This window comes from Calonectris borealis, chromosome 8 (assembly GCF_964195595.1).
Source record: "Calonectris borealis chromosome 8, bCalBor7.hap1.2, whole genome shotgun sequence".
Taxonomy (NCBI): domain Eukaryota; kingdom Metazoa; phylum Chordata; class Aves; order Procellariiformes; family Procellariidae; genus Calonectris; species Calonectris borealis.
This window is the reverse complement of record NC_134319.1, coordinates 18,434,451-18,455,630: the sequence shown is the minus strand read 5'-3', so window position 1 is coordinate 18,455,630 and position 21,180 is coordinate 18,434,451. Positions and strand designations below refer to the sequence as shown.

The window sequence follows — 21,180 nt, the reverse complement described above, 5'->3', positions numbered from 1 at the left end:
CAGTTTTCCAACTGCAGAATGGCAAATTTTCGTTCCCCCTTTTACCAATCCTCCACTAGGGGGCTGTACCAGGCCACATGGAATACCAGAAGAGATGGCTGGAAATAATGCAGGTACTCCAGGCTGTGTATCTGGTCCTTTGCTACGTTTTCTTAACAGATATAGAACAGTTGTCTGAAACTGATTCACGCACCCAACCAATTTTGCAGGACATGACTAATTTGACATTTTAAATCACAATTAACTTCTGCATTGGCTCATACCTTGTCATATTTCTGGAACACAATATTGCTTTGTCTGAAAGAATCTATTGTTTAGGCACAGGCAAAATTATAAACCAATTAAAAGTAACTACCAGAAATAGACAACTATGGGCCACTTCACTGGCCCAGAAGAAAAAAAAACACATGTGGCTAAAATGAATTCACATATGTTTCTTGGGCCATGCAACTGCAACATAGGGTACCATGCCTTTTAAATTATCTGATCATGACAACTACTATTGTAAGCTTTCATTTTTTGTATGCTGCCATGAATCCTAGAAATTCAATGGAAAAAACGTAGCTGAGTAGTGCGTGCGCTGTACTTTAGTACAAAGCCACACACTGGAGCCTTTGCTTCTAACTGTTAAGATTGACTCATTTGTAAAGTGTTTTGTGCTCTACAGTTAGAATTATGTATAGAGTTAAAGACACTACTGATGCTTTCCTAAAGCTTGATTATTTTTTTATAAGAGCATCTCATTAAAAATTTACTAGATACACATATAAATGGTAAACAAAAACCAAAAAGCTGGTAAATCTGAAGGTGGTAATTTTTTCTGCAAATGAAGTTATCTGAGACTGGTAAAATACGTTAAAAGTATATTCAATCTGTGAGCTACCTAGAAGGCAGTAACAGAAGACAGAGCACTGAGGTTAAACTCCATCAGCATGGAGGAAATAGTGGTATAGCAAACGTTACAGATGACATTTTTTCCATTTGCATCTTACCTTCACATACAGCTCATATCGTGCCTTGACTATAGGATTATTCAAGATACTGGTGGCAGTAAGAACACTCTCCCTTTTTATTTGTTCTCTGTAGGCCTAGGAAACAAATTTTACAGTCAATAATTATCATGCACCTAATTCCAATTGTCACACAAATTCGAATTCATGGTAAGTTTCTGAAAGGAAAATAATGAACGTATTACAGCATGAAATGCTCATTATTAGCATTTAAGTCCAAACCACATAATAAGCTCAATGAAGTTTGGTAGTGTTTATAGTTTGTTGCTTTAGCTTAATCAAAAGATATATTCACATCTTGCTTATATAATGAACTACAAACACGCACCTGTCTACAGCCACAGTTACCCATTCTCATCTACAGATAACATGCACGCTTTTTCATCACAGCCTAACATATTGTTGAAGATGTCCCTGCTCATTGCAGGGGGGTTGAACTAGATGACCTTTAAAGGTCCCTTCCAACCCAAACTATTCTATGATATTCCATAATCACAGAAGCTCATATATAAACAGAACATTACTTTGGCAGTCTTGCTTACTATGACAACCATGATTTTTTTCCACTCACACTACTCTTTCAACCCTTCTACCAACCTTAAAAGTGTATCATTATAAATTCTAACAGGGACCAATTCCATACTACTCTGCTCTCCCTTTTCTTCAAATAAAAAAGATAGTAGCCAAGCAAAAAAAAAATACACCAGGTTTGTTTGCTGAAAATATATGTACTGTGTTTTGCAATTTGAATAACAAAATCTTTCCAACACTTAATGACAGTAGAAAAAATTCTGATAAAATAAAAAAGTCATTCCTAGTAACCTTCTCAGGACTTACTACTGCCAGCTATTAAGCACACCAACATTTCATCAACTGGGGGTGCTTAAGTGCTGGCTACTTCATGAGACATTATGTTTACAAAGTGTAACAAGGACATTCTAGCTTTCTAGAGAACAATACCAACAAGAACTTAGAAATTACTTGCACCGAGTACCATAGCACTTCTCACCTACTGTTAGATTATGCTTGCTTTTTTTTTTTTTTTTTTTTAAATAAAATGTCATATCTTACTTGTTTTCCTTTTGTGTGATCAGGAGATTTTAAGTGCTGCTGAACAGAACTGTGTAATGCAGGAACATACACACTGCAAGCACTGCAGTGAACAGTCTCAACTTTCATCATATGGTCATCAGCAGTAACCCCTGCCAAAGAAGATGCAAGAAATCATTAACACAAAATCTGTTATTCTAGGGAAGTGGAAGAGGGGATTGGTTGTTTTATACCAAAAAATTAGAGCTCTCGGTTGTTAAACATGTCAAACTCAACCACAGGAGACTATTCACCCAAATTCAGGCATGAAAATTAGGCTCTCTGGAGGCAATCTTGAAGGAAGATGTTTTTCACTTGGACACTCCCTACTCCTTCTCTCCATAGACTACATATGAGACCCAGGCAATTATGTTTGCTGCCTGAGTTATGATATATGAACACCTACCTGCCTAAGTAGAGGGAAATAAAACTGATACAAAAATCAAATTGAGCTATTTAATGTACAAAAATGCCACCTATTTAAAATCAACAATAACTAATATTCTTAATAATACACATTTTGATACAAGAAATGAAGCTTCACCAAAGCAGTTGGATTTACCTTACCCCTCATAAGAGCAACTGATTTATTTCCTTGCCTCCCCTCACCACCAGGAAGAACCACATGAATCCAATTCCTCTTGCAAATTTAAATATTACCTTGCCAACCGATCATTCTGATCATAAAGGCAAACAGGCCCTGCAGTACTTAAGGAAAGTACACAAAAAGAATTTGGGAGATTGTTAAGATGTCAGCTATATCCATTTTTAAGTAGCTTTTCGCATTTAAATTCAAATTAAGGTAATATCTAAATACAGTTACTGCCTAAAGTAAAGGTACTCAAAAGATGTCCCCCTAGCACATCTTTTGAAAGTCCTCAAGTAAAGGATAAAGTGGAAGGATATGGCATAGCAAGGTAGGGACACACAAAATGCTCTAGAAAACTGCCTGCAGGACAGCCAAGGGGAAAAAAATTCAGGCCAAGATGCATCTTGGGTAGCCAAAAAAGTGCTCAAACTCCTCTTTTTGTCAGTGTCCCTCAAAACCACAGCAACTATGCCCTACATTATCCAGATCCTTGCCATCATATTTGACCATTATCACCTTACTGCTTTACTACACACTCTCTTTCAATCTATCTGCATCCACCTGTTGCCAGTCCTCAAGCATTATACTGAATAAGACTGTGGCAAAGCCCACATAATTCTGTTTGTCAAGTACCTAGCACAATGTTATCTTACTTCCTGACAAGGCTACCTGGATAGCAAACATAAATAATGCTATGTCCCATTGTGCTTACATTCCACATTATAAGCAAAATGAAGCAAGGAATCCCAACCAGGTACAGAAGAGGCGTGAAAACTAATCATTTTAATCCAAACATTTTATCAAATTTGAAGAAGAATGAAAGGAGAAAAGGACAAGCAGAGCTCCACAGCATGCACTTTCACATAAAAAGCATTACTCACCTTCCATTATATCTTTTTCAGCAGCTTGAGCATTTTCTGTTTGGTTACTTGTCTGTTGCTTACGCATAGCTGTCTTCTTGAATTTATTCACCATACACTCCTACAGAGAATCAGAAAAAAAAAATTGTAACACACTCAATGTACGATTGTTTATATTCCAGTAGGCACCTATACTTAAAATATTACTCAGAAGAGCTCTGTAATAAATAGCAATTAATTGCTGTCCTTCTTAAGCCACTACTTTTAATTGTAAAAGTAATGCTATTTTACAGACTCTGAATTTGCTTCAGCTTTTACTAATATGTGCTGTGTCAAAAGTCATCTGCAAAACGAATAACGAAGATAAATTAAGCACATTTTGAAGATAAATGGTAAATTGTAACTACACTCTAATGTAAAAGTATTATATAAATCAAAAAACAGTTGTCTTACATGAAGAAATTCCATCACTACTTTGTCAAATTTCGTTTGCTTCTGGATATGATCCAATGTTTCCTGGTGAGCTGCACTCTCCAGATGTGACTCAATTTCTTTTTCCTCAAACGTTCGAAATTTGCAAAATGAGCAAGTAAATGCCATCCTATCAAGAGAAATACATTAAATAATATTACCATTAAAGAAACTTTTTTCCTTCTCTCCTCAGAAGTATGAGGACTTGACAAACCTAATCAGAAAAGGAATGGGAAAAGCATTCTTTAAAGAAGCCTAAGTGAGTAAGAAAAAAAAATTCCAGTACCATTATGAAGGGTACTGCTACAAGAACCAAATATAAATCAGGCCAGTCTCAGAATTATCTATGAATTATCTATGCAGAGGATGAAAGCTGCTGAAATCAGAAGCTAGCCATTCAAAAGCCACATTATTCTGTGAGTGTATCTATCATAGCTCTCTAGTTTCTGTCACCTTTTGTAGTACTTCTAATAGTCAAGCCAGTCCACAATTTCCTAACTACAAATAGTCAAAAGAATTGATTTAAAGCTCATTTTCCATAGAAAACTATATAATCTTTATAAGGAAATATGGCCTCATCAGTACAATGAGGAAAAGGCACTGATGCTATGATCATATACTGCACTGACACAGAACAGTTTTGAACAGTGCTGGCCATTAGCCCGCTGGGCTGTGGCAAGACTAAGAAAAGTTACAGAACTATCTGCTTATTTTTGCTACAAAATAGCTCACCATACATATAAAACCAGAATAAAGTCAATTTCTAACAGCTTATTAAGTCAGCATGAATATTTAACTGAAATATATACTTCAGAAGCAGTACCATTCTAAGCTGCTTCTCAAGTGTGCACTGATGCACTTGTGGGGGAGAAGGGATTAGGAAATTGTGTAATTTCTGATACAGCAGAGGCCCAGTGAAACATCCAGTCTTCCAAGCCACATGATTTGGGCGCTGGGTTTTGGTTTGAGGTTTTTTTGTTTGTTTGGGTTAGTTTTTTGGGTTTGTTTTGGGGGTGGGGGGTTTGGAGGGTGGCAGGGAGTAGGTTTTTTGGTGGTTTCTTCGTTGCATTTTATTTTCCTAAAATCAGTCCAAAGGGTCTTTCAGGAAAGAAGACATATTCTTACAGAAGTAAAAAGGGGAAGAAAAACACTGCACACAAGACAGAAGTTATAGCACAAACCTGTATCCATCACCGTATTTTTCACTGTTTTTTTCCCTTCTACGCCTTTGCTTCTCTCTTCTGGCCTCAATTCGCCGCTTTTCTTCTTCCTCACTTTTAACTTCTCCTTTGCCATCTTAACATACAGTAGAAGGATTTTAAAATGTTATGTTCTTAAAAAAAAAAAAAAAAAACAAAAACAAAAAACAAAACCCCAACAAAAAACAAACCCCAAAACAAACCAACACCCAAAACCAGAAAAACCCCAAACCCCAGTCAAAGTATCCATCTTCCCTGTCTCCTCCACAAATACCTTAAAATGCAAAGACCCTATACCACAGTGGTTCAATGGCTTATTTAAATGCCATAGAAGTTTTGCTTTGTTTTCCTCCTCTAAAGACAACCAATTTAAACATTTGCTTCCAACAATGCTAACTTAGTAGTTTAGGGGTTACACTCTAGATTACACTCATAAAAGTAAGGAAATTCAGAGTTAAAGCAAACCCTATGCCTAGTTATTAAAGGCCTCTTCAAGTAAATGACCAGGGAAGGGTACTGGGGGTCCATGGGGAGAAACACATTATTTAAAACTCTCCATGGTTTTAGAACACCATTGCTACAATCCCCTTACATAAAAAGAAACTGTCTAAAGCCATTCTCTTCTGCTGAGAAGGCAGTTTCCAAAACCAAAAGCAAAGGTTCTCATAAAGGAGACAAGGCAGTGTTTCATTAAGGTATGGAACCCAATCTGAACTTCAACAACTTTATTATTTTTTCCCCACTAGACTTAGCTTGATTTCACAGAAGAATGTTCCAAAGATTTTTAGCTGAAGAAATAAACCAGTGAAAGAAGAACCAGCTGAAGGAAAAAAAAAAACACCAAAAACACCCCACCACACAAACCACGAACACACAACAAAAACCCAACCAAACCTTCAAGGAACAACTTCATTAAATTATCACCTGGCATGTAAGTAAGAGCGCAACAAATAAGTGACTAGAAATTAGTTTTACAACATTAAAGACTTCTAAGGACATTGACTTTTTGCATAAGTGTACTTATGTTTGCCTTTCCTATGTCTGCTTTAAAAGCCTATGGACAAAGGGAAACAATTAGAACATTATTCAGTGAGTAGTTTTAGAGCAGGAAAAAGAGGATCACTCAATTTTCTTTTGCAGTTCAACCTTAGGAGAGAGGTCAGCCTCCATAAAATCTGCCTCCATCCCAATAGCAACAGAAAAGAACATACAGCAGCATAATGCAAAAAAAAAAAAAATGACTTGCAAAAAACTCTATGGGTCTGGAAGTGTCACTGAGTACTGAAAACATTTCCACCAACTAACAGCTTACACTTCATCCCCAAGGTTTTTCATTTTGTAGCAAACAGTTTCAAAAATTACTCTGATCCACAGAGGAGAAAAACTCCTATCCAAAAGATTTTTTTTTGTTTTTTTAATTCAATTTGAAAACAAAAAACAAACACCCACCCACAGAGGCAATTCCCATTACTGATGTCAGGATTTAAAATTTCACTCAGTGCCTTACCACTGACCCTGGAAACGCGCAAGAGATCACTTGTTTGACTGCTGTAAAAATCATCCAGTATGACATTCTGTGGAGTGAAATGGCCTATATCTTACCCCTCAAGCTCACAAATTCAAGTGCCTGTCCTGTTACAAGCTGAGGAATGGAAGCCTGAATCTACATATAAACTCCCCAGTGACGCTCCCGCTTTCCTTCAGTGCACTTATGCAAACTTTTAAAAATTAAAAAACCCACACAATTAAAAAAATTAAAAATGTACTACTATTTCAAGAAAAGAAACTCTAATCAGTTGGCTGCAAATTTCCAGCACTTCTTACCGTCAGATTAGACTACATATGCAATAGGACAGCACACAAGGGAAAGGGGACTAAAAATAGTTTGTCTTAACATTGGATTTCTTTGTGTATGTGTTTGAAATCACTAGAGTTAATATACACTTTAACTGATTTTATGTAAACTAATAATTAACCCGTTTCATTAAGACTGCACATGAAATAGACCCTGTGTTCTTGAGAGCAGCTCTCCGAGTTAACTAAATCCACTTTTATAAAAGTGACTCACCTAGGACTTAAGGGTGAGGTTGATCAGCTAGTGAGATAAATAATAGGGTATGGGTGAGGAACTGGTGGGATAAACGACGTTTAAGCAATGGAATGGCAGTCAGTATAGAAGACCACTTACATTAATTTCACAAAAATTAAAACAAGTCAAACAACAACAACATACAGAGATGATCAGAAAGCAGAGAGACAATAAGCATGTACGGAACAAAACAAGTGATGGATGGGTGTTACAAACAATCATCTCCATGGCCTAAATTTATAAACTCTTGGGGAAAAAAAAAAAAGTCATGCTACTCAGTAAATATTAGAGATCATACATACAGGCTTACTAAATCTATTCACTCAAAGTCACACAAATACAATACCTACAATACCTTACCTGACAAAGCAAACTGACTTACCTCCAAAAGTCTGATATCCAAGATCATAAGCATCTCTTGTAAAGTCTTCATATATAACAACTGCTCCACTTGTGTCCACTTCAATTTCCTAATAAAGTCAAATCCATAAATTTTGTAAGGAAAAAACCCAACAAAACAACACCATTCTAAATCCAGAAAAAGACAATGCAAATTACTTTATTTCCAATAACCTGTTACTTGTTATTTTTGTCAAATATGACAACGGAAGAAAGCAAAATGAATATCTAGTTAGATTCAGTGTACAAACACTTCAAGCTATGCATTCCTCCTTAATGCCTTTAAGTCTTTGTGAATTAGTTTCACATCAAAATTCTGTCTTCTACATAAATATTCTGACTTCCAATTCAAACTTTTAAATACTTAGTTGGTACTATGTTAATACCTCCACTCAAAAAGAAGGAAAATATCATTCCAGTCTTTCAACATGGGACCTGGATATATATACACACTTAACTTACTAATCACATTCTCACATATTGTTGCAACTGATCTTTCTGTAGGTGGGAACTAATCTTTGTACCCTATCAGGGAACACCTGTCAACACTGGTTCTTTTTTTATTTACCCTCTCTCCTTGATGTGTCTTATGCCTTATCCATTCTTCCTCACTGCTGTTTAGTAATCTCCCTGTCATTTTTTAATTTCTCAACCCACCTAAGCAGTAACAGGTGTATGAATTCAGGCTGACTAGCTATGACAACATGAGAAGCGTTCGTATGACAGCTCTCCGTGCATTACAAGAATAGGTAAGGTCTACAAATCCACTTTAAAATTCATTTTCCAGGCTATCTGCATAAGCTGTATCTTTCACTCAAAATCAGTAAGGATTTCAGACTGCCACCAAAATAAGACAGTTTTAGATAAAGTGAAGAAAAAAAATTAAGTTTAGAAAAATTTATATAGTTAAGTGCTTAATTTTTATAACTCTAGCTTAATAATTACTCATCTTAAGGTATACCGTGCAAACTTCTGAAAGAATCACAAAAACTTTCCAATTCTGGGAATTTTTACCTCTATAGTAGAATCCTGGAAAGATGTCTTCATGTCTATAAAGATAAAACGAGGAAGAAATAAATACTGCAAAAGTGCTGTCACTGTCAATTCATTTTAAGGCAATAATATATTTAGGAAAAAAATTCAGCTTGTTATGCAGCTAGGACCGTCTACATCTACAATTTATCACATTTTAGTAATAATACTAAATGTAAAATCAGTTATTCTTAGGAATATAAACTAAATAGTCTTCTAGAAGCAATCACCTATATCTAACTCCAAAACCGAAGAAAGTCAAGAATGAAAGAACAATGTAATTTTGAGATCTATTTTCATACATCTATTGTATACCGATTGCATCCAATTTTCTGTTAGTTGTTACCCACTTCTTAGTTTTCAACTCCATGATATTGCTTAGAGCATCTTTCAGTTCAAGTCTCAGAAAATTGTATCAAACCACCCAATCTCAAAGCCACAGGACAGGTTGATTAAAAGGACATTCTAGAAGGCGCTATCTACTCCACTTCTTAAAGTAACTTCAATCTTATGTAGTACATTGGTCCTTGGATTGTGGAAATCAATGAGGGGAAACAGATAATAAACTAGAAGTGCTCTGTCTGAAAGTAGTTTAGAAAAGAGGAACCTACAAAAGTACTGAAAGAAGAAGAGCTAAGAGGGAGACCTTTGAGATTACATTCTTTGATATACCTGGATATGTATTTTACAGACCCATTTCATCACGGCAAAGCTGGTGAGTCCAGCAATAATGTTCCCTGTACAAAAGGGCAGAGGAATGTGTTTTATACACCCAGTGCCTGAAATTTTTACAGTACTCTTGAAGTTAAAGTTAAGGGAACAGTTTTGTAATACACAGTAGTGTAACTAGAATTACAAAATCAAAAGTAAAATTTTCATGTGGAAGTTTCTGCCAAGTCTGTGCATTTACCTTGCAAGCTTTTGAGCTTTTTCAGGTGTGATTTGAAACCAAACTATATGAAACACTGCAGATCCAAATTACTGAGGAAATTACAAGCACAAAAAACTAAAAATTGACTGCTGTACATGCCTTTTATAATATTTAATACTCAAGTTTACATTCCCTCAAAGCAAGTAATTTATTCAAACCTCATTAGTGATTTTCTCCAGCTTTGGCTGCAATATCAAAATTATTAGAGTTGTAGGATATCTTTAGGGAAGCTAAACAAACCAAGCACCGCTAATACTTCGCAATTTATATTTCCAGTTATCTATCATATTTCCAGTTCTTCTCTTAATTACTGCATTGCATTTACAATTATAGCCTTTCATAAATTATTCTGTAACAATTTTCACTGTTTTCTCAGTTTGCCTCCTTTTCCCTCTCCTCTTCACCCACATCTTATGCCTTTATTTTAGCTGCATTGCAGTTGATGTGCTAATTTTTATATCCGTCAAAGTATTTGGACAGCGGGGCCAGGCTCGTGCAAGGGCACATTTTAGTATTTGTCAGGCACTGCCACTTAAAGCAACCTGAGATCTGAAATTATTTTCAGTGGTGAAAATTTGCCTCCAGGACGTATCATTATAAAGTCTATGAAATGACAAAGACAATGAAATAGTCTTCAGCAGCACACACTTGAACACATCAAAATACTCAACTTCCTTCAGCAAATTATCTTTGCAGTAGAAGAGTTAGAAGAGTAAATTCATAAAATCTGTTGTGGAGTACTTCAGAGGTAGAAAATGAAGAATTACAAAACAGCACATACAGCCCTCTTTCTGAATATTAAAACTAAATAATTCCTAATGAATAAAAAAAATAGTAATTTTAACTTCAGAATTTTGGCACTTCTTACTTACTAGGTGATTTTTTCTGGCTCAGCTTCAAAATAGGTTTTGTCATTTTGGGTTTCTTGATAAATGTCCCACCAGGTTTGTTATATGGCTGCGGTATCATTTTTCTTTTTATTCCTCTTGCAGCAACTGCTGCAGGACTGGGTTTGTTATGATAGTCAACAACAATTCCAGGTCTGTGCATTCCTCCAAAGTCTCCCATATGCTGAAAATTTGTGAAATCAAGAGAAAGGTATTAGTATATGAAATCAATAGAAATAAAACAATTACTTGGTACAATAATACGGTGAACTAAGTAAAACTTGTGTTCTAGAGCAAAATGCAGGGGAAATTTAAGCTCCTGGTTTGATGTTGTGTTGTGCAATGGCTTTGTGGGTGTTTGTCCAGTAGAATGAATACATATGTATAAACTGTGTTTCTGCTTATTCAGAACCATTGTCCAGACAATGAACATGTCTATCAGAGTTCATATCTCAGCCTAACATCTTGGCTCCTCTCTTCAGATTCTCTAAATGACGAATGACTTCTCCCTCTGGGAAAAAACAGACCTAACCAATCCAGTTTTCGACACTTTAGACAGCAGTCATATTAAAAAAAAAAAAAAAAGCGTCATTATGCCAAATGATTAGAAAACAGAGTAAAGAAGGTTGTCCAGTGTGGAGCAGCGATTAATTGAAGGAAGCTCATTCTTCCTTCTACTTATCTTTCCACTGAATTCAATAAATTCAGAATTTAAAAATTGGGCCTGGAGGGAGCAATACAAAAACATGGCAGCAATAGGAATGAAAATTCAGCTGAAAGACTAAACCTTTCTATTATTTCTAAAATGCTGTACAGTCATTTCTGGACACTTGTTTATCAAAGTTACCTCTCTGAAGGTATGGAATGAGTAATCTGAAGAGGGAGAATTTAGGTAGCTGCAATATTTTCAAAAGCACTAACATACTTCGTAATATTAACTCAATTATTTGATTAATAAAGGGCAGAAGAGAGCCCACTGACTGGATGGGTGACTTGGATAAGCAGAAATATTTGTATTGCCATGACAAGAGAATTAGTATTACACTATCAAAGTTAAAAGAACATAAAAATAACTCCAACATACTGCGTGATAAGTATGACTTTTTTTTAAGCGAATTTTAAATGACAAGACAGAATGTACCAAAATGGGCACTTTTCTTAACCAGAAGTCCATGCACAAGATCTCCATGTTAATTTATTTAGTTGAGCTGGTTATAGAACTACCTAGCATGTACATTTACACTGTACACATGTAAATTTGACATGAAGTATGCACTTGGATAATTTCAAGTACTTTTTTTTTTTTAAAACAGACAGTCTATCTATTAAAGGTGCAATGCATTTTACATATGGTAAGTAGTTTAGCCTTTACATTCTCCTTTATTACATAAAAGACTAAAAAGATAAGTTTCAAAAGGAAAACAAAAAAGAAATAAGGCTACTTGGTTGTAACTCTGCACAAAACTTTCAGATCTAAATGAGTTCTGAAAGGATGGCATCCAAGCTTAAGAACCTAACACTTTCAGCTTCACAAGCAGAGAAACAAAGATTAGAATCTATTTCTCATACCATGCCACATGCTAGCTAGCAGCCCTGTGCAAATCTGAGCTAAAATTTGAACATGGCAACTACAGTACTCAAGAATGCTGCAAAGTAGACTTTCTGGAACAAAACCACCACACAATTAGGCATTTAAAAGACCCAGTAAAAAATAATCTTCCTCTACACTTCAAGCTACAAACAAGTTGTATGGTTTAATATTAAAGAATTGCTTCCCAAAGAAATATGGCACGCTTAAGAATTTTAAAAGATAAGTTACACCTAGGCAGAAAAGTGTTCACTGAATTCTTTGTGCTTAAAAAAAAAAAAAAAAAAAAAATCAGAATTGGGATTATAAAACCAAGATAAAGGGACACCATCAACTTAAAGTTAGTAATTCTGTCAGGATTTTTTTTTTATTCTCTTCTGTTGTATTTTTTTTCCCCCTAGCTCATTTAACATCAAGCATTACTTCTCCAAACTGTGATCCACTATTTTGTGTACAGTTAACCTTGCTGTTTCTTGGACATACAGGTTTTACATCCTACACTGGAAAGGAATCCACTGAAAAGTAGTTAGAACGTAAGTCTTCAAAACAAAATGAATACAAGTAACAGCACTAGGCACACTATCTAGAAATTAATCTCAATTGTGTGAAAGGACCTGATTTCAAGTTGATGATGCCCCTTTAACCATGCTTTAATTTTGAAAAAGAATCACTGTAACTGCTAACCACCCACCTTTGCCATTTCCTCCCCATCACCCTTCCAATACACAAGTCAGAGTAAGAATTAAGTTTAAAAGAAGACTTGATGTTTGATAAAGCATGTGTTCAACATATTAAAGAATTAGCTAATCTTTTACCTTTACAGGAAACAAAAACTACTCTAGCATTCACAACCTGGGTTTTATTTTTTGCTTATACATTGCACCTTTAACCTACTCAAAACTTCAAAAGACTTTGAATTAAACTTTTACAATATTCAAGAATTTCCCCACCAGCAGCAAAGATGCTAGTGTTTACAAGGAAAAATGCAAGTCCTTTTAATCCCTTTTAGACCAAACCTATTACTTTTATCTTCACCTTTCAAACAAAAGGAGAGATTTAACAAACCTTATCAACTAGTCTTCTATTACTCATTACTTTCAACAGAAAGAGGGACTGGGTTCTACTTGAAGACAGCTTCAAGGGGGTAAACAACATTGTCAACCATGATAGTTTGCTTGGACAAAAAACCCACACTGTACTGAACAGTGCATTCATTTTAAAGCAGTGGTCTTGAAAGGGTTTAAAAGAGTGTCTAGTGAAAAGAATCTGAAAAGATTCTGTACTTACTCCTCGGCCTCGGCCTCTGCCTGTTGATGGTCCTCCAAAAGCATCATAGTTTCTGCTTCCAAATCCACTTTCAGGATAAGCAGGCGTTCCTCTCCCCCGAGAGCCTACAGGTGCAGGCTTCATATGGGGTGAAGAAAAACTGCTGTAGGAAGAGTAACTCTCTCTTCCTCTGTCCTCCATAAACCCAGGCCTCAATTTTGAACGGGAGTAAGGTGCTTCCCAGCTAGACCCGCCCTGGTTTCTACCTCCGAAAGAGTCAAGGCTATTCCGGTAGGAGTTGTCAAATCGACCACCATAACTACCTCCGAAGCGGCTTTGTTCGGGTTCATTATAACCATAGCCAGATCTGTACAGATCTCGCCCACCCAGAGAAGACCCGGAGTCGTAAGACTCATAAGGTCCAAACCTGGAAAAGTTGCACAGTGAGGAGAAAAAAAAGTAAGCTTACTAATGTTATACATTTCAAAAGACAAGTTATCAGTTGACATTTATCAACTAAAATCAATTTATTACTATACTGGTCCGTACAGTTGTGTTATTGTTTAATCTTGATTAGGGCTGGGCAAATCACACTATGACCAGATAGAAAGCTATCTGAGCCATTTTTGCTACAAACAATTCTAAAGTTCAGTATGTCTGAACTTTGTTTACTTAAAATTTTCAGCAACATTTATTTACTAAAACATTATTAGAGCCCAGCCCTAGTCTCACGAAAATAATCACCTGCAGACATTCATAGGCTAGTCAAACTCTCCTTTCTTCAAAATCATGCCCTCATATTCTAACAGTTAAACAGCAGTTAAAAGGCGGCTTAGTTCTGAACTAAGAAAAAAAAAAAATCTTTTTTTTTTTAAGTGGTACACTTGTGAGTCTTAAACATCCCACAGTTCTAATTTGAAAAGAAAAAACACACGTGCTCTTCCACTCATATTTGTACTTTTTGGAAATTTTCTTCCCTGTAAAATTCAGTCTTCCAATCAAAGAGTTCATGATCTTCAGTGTATCCAGCTTTCACTTGCAGACCATTAAGTCTAGCAACTTAGGATTTTGAAAGTCTACCCAATGCATGCACAGTGGACACTAAAACAGTCCTTGGAATTTCAGAGTAGAGTAACAAGGAGCTGAAATCTTTAGTTATTTATCAAGAGTTTGTTTGCCTGGGGGGGAAGAGTCAGGCTAGAAATCATCAATATTTGTAACCACTTCGTAGGGAAACACATTAGTGTCCCTGCAGGGTTATAATAAGGTAATTCAGCAGGAGTTGGGAAACACAACCCCTTGACTGATAAAATATAAACTAGAACAGACTCAAACTACTAACTGTATCTATAGTAAACTGAATGCCTTCATTTTAAAATATGTTACTCAGAAGACCCAAAGCTACACAGGAAATGACACTATCTTCAGAAAGAGCCCATGCACAATATTAACGTTACATGGCAAGAGACATTTCGGTGTTCAAGTAGTCATTCAACCTCAATCATATGCAGATTACTATATGGTAGGTACAGCTCATTCCTGAATCTCTGCTCAGACTTTTAAGTCAATCTTAATGTTCTTCATTAAACAATTATACTTAACTAAAATGTTTAACAGAACCGTGCAGCAAAACACAACACTTCTCCAGCCTCCCTACTTAGTACTGTCCTTGCCCAGTGGCACCACAGTGACTACAGACAAGAATCATACAGTAGTCTGGCTACAGCCAGACAAGAATTCAAGGGCGCACACAAGAAAACCATCAGATTATCTGTTTTCTTCACATTTTATTTCCTCCAACATAGAATCACTACTCTGAAAAGCATGCTTCTTTGAATACGATATTAAGACCTAAATCAAATCAGCTGCTCCCTACTGTTTTTATCTGAAAGAGCAACAGTAATAGTATCCTAGCATTAAATACACAACTTTAAGACCACTGCATCAGAATTTTTATTTTTAGACCAATCCATCTTACAAAGCAGCCCAGAATGTGCACACAGTTTTGAGTGTAACCAGTACCTGCCAATGAAATAATCTGGACATGACTTTCAGATTCAATACCAAGATCATTTGAGCACTGCACATTCAAACCAAAGAAAATATACCCTAAATGTTCCTTGAAAACGGAATGTTGATAGATTCAGTCTAAGGCACTAAACCAGTTAGGTCTAGCCTGCTATGTCAGAAATGGTATGTCAGGCCAATCAGCTACAAATTGCTAGCCATTACTGAAAAATAAAACTTTTTCCATTTTCATTCAAAGACGCATTGTTTCACTGCCAAACTTTTCCAAAAAAATGCTGATTATTACAAGAATCTAGCTCTTACAGTTTAGTATTTGCCAGTATTTATCGAACATGAAGACTCAGAACGAAAGTGTTCATACAAAATCGTAACAACATGCCTCAGGAACACTTAAGTTAGAAGACAGAATGATTTAAACTTAAATTGGATCTGATCAATTCTTGGGACAACTGAAGGATTATTTTACCTGTTACCACCACCACCACCTCCTCCGCCTCCACCTCCATGACTCTCCATCCCATAGGATTGGTTAAGGTAAGAGTCCATGGATCGTGGGCCACCATAGCCTCCATGCCCATAATCACGGTCCATGTCTAAAAAAAGAGCAGAAAAATGTTTATAAAGAAAGCAAGCAAGAAGTCTTATTAAGTAATCTAGTTTAAATTCTTAAGTAAAAAGTTTACTCTTTGCCACAGTGCTTACAAGCAAAATACAAAACTGCCAGTTGCAAACCAATTTCGACACTGTGCTTAGGGAAGCCATGTGTCTTTGTCATTATCTGAGCACCTCTTAACTGAAACCCAATTCATGTTTTTCCCAGTAGTGGATAACTCGGGATTATTGTTTCATCAGCTGGAATTTGGACACAAGTTAAATTAAGAGAATTAAATGGAGAAGCCCAATGTAGAACATGTCAGAAGTTAGTGGAGAATTAAGACCACTTCCCTCCCTTTAATAATACACACAGCTCACAGGCATCTGCTTTCTCTATCCAACACATGAAACCTTCACTCACATTGACAGAGGCCTTAGGTCAAGGTTACAAGCTGTCATGCTGCACTGCAGACTCTGTACAGAGGCTACAGTCAAAGAAAAGAATTTTCTGCAATCTAGCACAAACAAAAATTCACCCAAATCAACACTGAGTTGCAGTTCACCAACTGCACTAAGATGTTGGTATTTCATGGCTGAACTGATGTCACTTCATGACATCTTTGTATCTTGTAATGAAGCCTGGCAAGAGAACCAACTTCTTCCTCAACATTGGAAGTCCTATGTAAAAGTTCTGGTTAAATAACCCCTCATAAATTCAAAGCACTAAAACAGTGTCGTAGATCTGCATAACGAATATGATCCACTGTCTTCCTGTAGCATACACAATTTGCACTTCACTGGCATTCTAGTGACCAAAACTGCTTCCCGGTACCAACCAACACTAACTTTTGGATAATACAGAAAAAGCCTGGCAAGTCAAACCTCACAGAAAAGGTAACGCAGAGAAGGAAAACACACTGAACACAGGAAGGATAAAAATATAACCACACAAAGACTTGTCCACTCTAACAAGAGAGTATTTCATACATTTTAAAATCTCCAAGTTTAAACCATTGACTTTTCCAGAAGATAACAGGACAAAAAGCTCACTTGAAGTCACAAAAAATTTTCCTGTTCAAAGAAACATAGTAATTCTCTGTACATATCATTCCATGAAAATAACTGTAGTGATGAAAATAAGTATATATACACACTATTTCCTGTTGGTACTTGCTTCTTGTTAGCACCACACAGCCATTGTAATTTACTTTCTTACATCTGTCACCAACAAGAATTCTGCAAATGGTATTGAGCTGACTGTATCACTTTTACACAGATGTTCTTAGCATGCCTGAATAGACATTCCAAGAAATGAAGATCTCCTGCTGGTTTTTTTTTTTCTTCTAATGATCATAGGTACTTTCTAAAAAATTAAAGATGATACTCTGAAACAAGAAAACCTTGAACATGGAAGTCACACTGCACCTTTCCATATTCCGAACATACAATAAAAATTCTGCAGCAAAGCACAAAAAAAGCTTTTCAAAATACTGATCATGTAGCACCACACAGCATCACTTAAACTGCAAAAAGTTACTCTTTAAAGAAATGGCTGAGCCTTCTAATAGAAGCATCTAATATTCCTCTCTGGTGTGACTGAATGATCTATCACCTAATCCAGTGGAATACCCTCAAGACTGCCTACATAAAGATGCAGGCCAGTAAAAAGAGTAAGGTAGTCAATAAAATAAATTCAGTTTCACAGAAAAATTAAGGTTAGATGATCCCATGGTCAATTTCAGATCCAAGGTTTTTTTTTTTTTAAAATACAGTATATCTAATCAAAAGACACAGACATTCTGAAAACTGAAATACCTGACCTGAAAGCACCCAATAATTTACCTTAGTTTCACCTGCTCCCTATTATCTACAGACTCTGAGATGGCACAAAAGTAATTAGGTTAAGAGTTGAAGAGGTGAATCAAATCATTCAACAAGGAAGAACACAACATACTGTCAAGATCCCTGCCACTGCAATCCTATTACAGCGTAGTAAGCAGTGACCAGTGTTGTCCATATGCCAGAAGTTTGCTAGTGGGAGAAACACAAACACATTCACACACAGAAGAACTCTTCCAAAAAATGTTTTGAAGCATAGTTTTGAAATAAATTTTTAGTCTAAAATTTTTAGCATGAAAGCAAATACTAAAATATGTTTTACAATCACAGGATAACTTCTGACATCCACTTTTGCTCAACGCTCTCCTTACTCATCCACGGTTCATGTTATCTAACATCAGCAGTCTTGCTGTAGAGCTATGCCAGTCCCTAAATCCTCAGATCCTTAGGACAACACCATCTCCTCCCTAACAGTGAGCAACTTATCCTTTCCAGACTCACTGCACTGCATTTACCTACATTATAATACACTCACATTTGGAAAGGTTTAACAGGGGATACAAAAGGTACAAAGAAGTGAAGAGGGATGATTCACAAGAAATTGGAGGTGGCTAATGAAACTTAAAAATAACAAGCTAAAAAATTAATTGGATCTTTTTCCACAAAACAGATACTTAAGTCCTGGAATTGCTCTGTGACAAGAAGTTACTAAAAATTTACATGGATTTAAAAAAGAAATTGGATAAATCCACTGACAAGACATTCAAAGAATGTCGAACACAAAGACTATGTCTCTGATTCAGAAAGTCCCCAAGCTGCAAACCAGTGAAGGCATATAAATATACCAAAGGAGTACTTGTACTATTCCTTCCACATCTCCAGACAGTGACATACAGGGTATTGGTGAGGTGGGACAGACACATCTTTGACCTGACCTAATGAAGGTGATCTTATGATCTCCTTCCAACTATTTCATTAACTGTTCCAGATTGCTGAGCAGTTAACCCATCATTCCAACCACTGGCCTCCTGGTTCAGTCATTTTGTCAGCTGCAAACTTTACCGAAGATTTATAGATTTTACACTTCATGCCCAGAGCTTCACAAAGATACCGCATTCAAATTAAGAAGTGCAGTATTTCTTCAGGCATTAAGTTTTTCTTTACTCTGAAAGTCTGTTCTCCTGAGAGACTTTACCTTAAAAAGGGGGAAAAAGTACAAGAAGACAGTAAATATTCACTTAGGCGAACCAAAATAGAAGGATTTCAATTTTTGAATGTAGTAACTGAGTAATAATCACTTGCACAGCTTTAATTATTACAGTCTCAAGGTAAATGGCTTATTAGCTGACAAACCTCACAACCACAGACATCAGAATCCATTCGCACTGGCCTCTTTCACGCTTTTGATTCTTCTTCTACTAACTAAAGCAAGACAGATGGACATGGAGCATTAGAAAAAGCTGTATTGCACAGAACAATTTTCTCTGCCTGTAGCCTGCTCCCCATTCACTGTCATGTTAGCTCTGGCTGTCACCACCAGTGGAGATACACAGAAGTTGCCTGTCTGTGCAAACTATTCAGACTAAATGTGAAATTGTTTCACATGCTAAGAGAACACATCCTTAAGCACTAGAGAAAAACCACCAGGAATTGTATTGCAGCATCTCAAACTTAAAATTCAAAAGTGTAGTACTTCATTTAAGTTTAAATAGTAACTGCTTATCAAAGAAACCTTTGAAGAAATATTATATCTGTGTATCTACAAATACTACAGAGTGAAAAAGAGAAGAAAAAAAAAAAAAAAGAAGTGGTTCATATTTGCTCCTAAAGTTTAAAAATGAAAGAGTAAATCTCTGAACTGATGAAGGCACTGACAAAGTATCTGAAACAAAGAGTTTGTTGAAGGAATAAATCAGGTTTTGGTATCTGCAGCCTCTTGAATAAATACGGTGTGGATGAATGAGCTGTTGAACTAAAGTACAGAAATAGAATTGCAAAGAACAATCTCACTTTTCATTTCTAGATCATACCTAAAGTCTACTGGGGTAGGGGAAAGGGGAGAAGAGTTATGACAAAGGGGAAAAAAAAATATTACCTCTAAAATAAAAAAGAATGGGACACTAAAAAACAAGTTCAATTTACAAATTAAAATGTTAATGTATATATATTCCTTCAGATTAAAAAAAGCCATATCTGGTGGAGAGATCACTTAAAATAGCTGCAAAATAAATCTCAATAGCCAGCAAAGAAAAATCAAATTTTCCTTAGAAAAAAACCTAGGAAGTTAAACATGTAGTAGATAAGACTCAGAATCTCTTGGTACAAAGGATTCTATTTATAAGAAAAAGCTTAAGATCAGAGAACACTGAAATCATATTCACAGCACAAAGAAACAAAATAATTTTCAACAGCACTCTCCATGTGGAGCATATGAAAAGGCCAGCAAGATGAGAAAGGAGAAAGATCTTGCAGTAACAAATAATAACTGAAAAAAATAAACTTCAGTAAAATAAAAATAACCTTTACACAATAAAAAAACCCAGAAGTATCGGCTTGAAACAAGCTAAATTTCCCTATATTTTAAATTCATAATCCGCAATGACTACAACAAGCTTAAGGATCCATTGTGCAACAGTAAGCAACATTTTTTGCAGGCGCATTACTTTTTTCATAACACCGTGCCTGCTTTAAGATCACAACCTTGCCATTAGATACAGAAGTTTTAACACATCATTGATTCCCATGCAAAATAAGGAATGAATCCAACAATGTAGATGAATTTTAGGAATAGCAGCAAAAGCCATTTCCCCTTCCAGATTAAAAGGACAATAGTTACAGTAATCAAAATATTAACATGAATAGTTAATAATATTTCTGTTATTATTAACAGAATTTATTCTACAGGCCATGTCATCTCTGTCTCAAACCAAGTCATCAGCAAGGGACAATGGTGGAATTACAGCAGTCATCAGCCATCCAATGAAAAGTGCTTCACACTGGCTAAAAGTTTCCAACAGGAACCTTCTTGCCAAGAACTCAAATGAAAACTGGGCAAAGATGAAAACTCTCAACATCCATCCTTTATTGCCATCTACTGTGTCCCTACAAAATAGCCTTTAGCCCACTGTACAGAATCAGGGTAAGACAAAGCACTATGCATGCCTTACTAAGGTACATACAATGCATAAACATTAATATTAAGTGTTTCAAGCTACATACATCATATTAAACTTGTTTAATAATTACGAATAATAGAAAGCTTAATTATCACAATGAAAACTATTATTCCAGAGGTACATGAAAGAAACA

General features: G+C 35.9%; 1 protein-coding gene across 5 annotated transcripts in view; it reads right to left on the bottom strand.

Annotated features, from left to right (window-relative positions):
* ZNF326 (zinc finger protein 326) overlaps positions 1–21,180 on the bottom strand; it is a 29,939-nt gene that overhangs the window by 6,902 nt on the left and 1,857 nt on the right. For all 5 annotated transcript variants that reach the window (XM_075156248.1, XM_075156249.1, XM_075156253.1 and 2 more), the window contains 10 exons: positions 15,905–16,031; positions 13,432–13,837; positions 10,542–10,740; positions 8,721–8,755; positions 7,690–7,777; positions 5,201–5,315; positions 4,002–4,149; positions 3,570–3,669; positions 2,082–2,212; positions 993–1,088 (listed from right to left, as the gene is read on the bottom strand). In XM_075156248.1, coding sequence (XP_075012349.1) covers positions 993–1,088; positions 2,082–2,212; positions 3,570–3,669; positions 4,002–4,149; positions 5,201–5,315; positions 7,690–7,777; positions 8,721–8,755; positions 10,542–10,740; positions 13,432–13,837; positions 15,905–16,031 — 1,445 coding nt within the window. The remainder of the gene's footprint in view (positions 1–992; positions 1,089–2,081; positions 2,213–3,569; positions 3,670–4,001; positions 4,150–5,200; positions 5,316–7,689; positions 7,778–8,720; positions 8,756–10,541; positions 10,741–13,431; positions 13,838–15,904; positions 16,032–21,180) is intronic.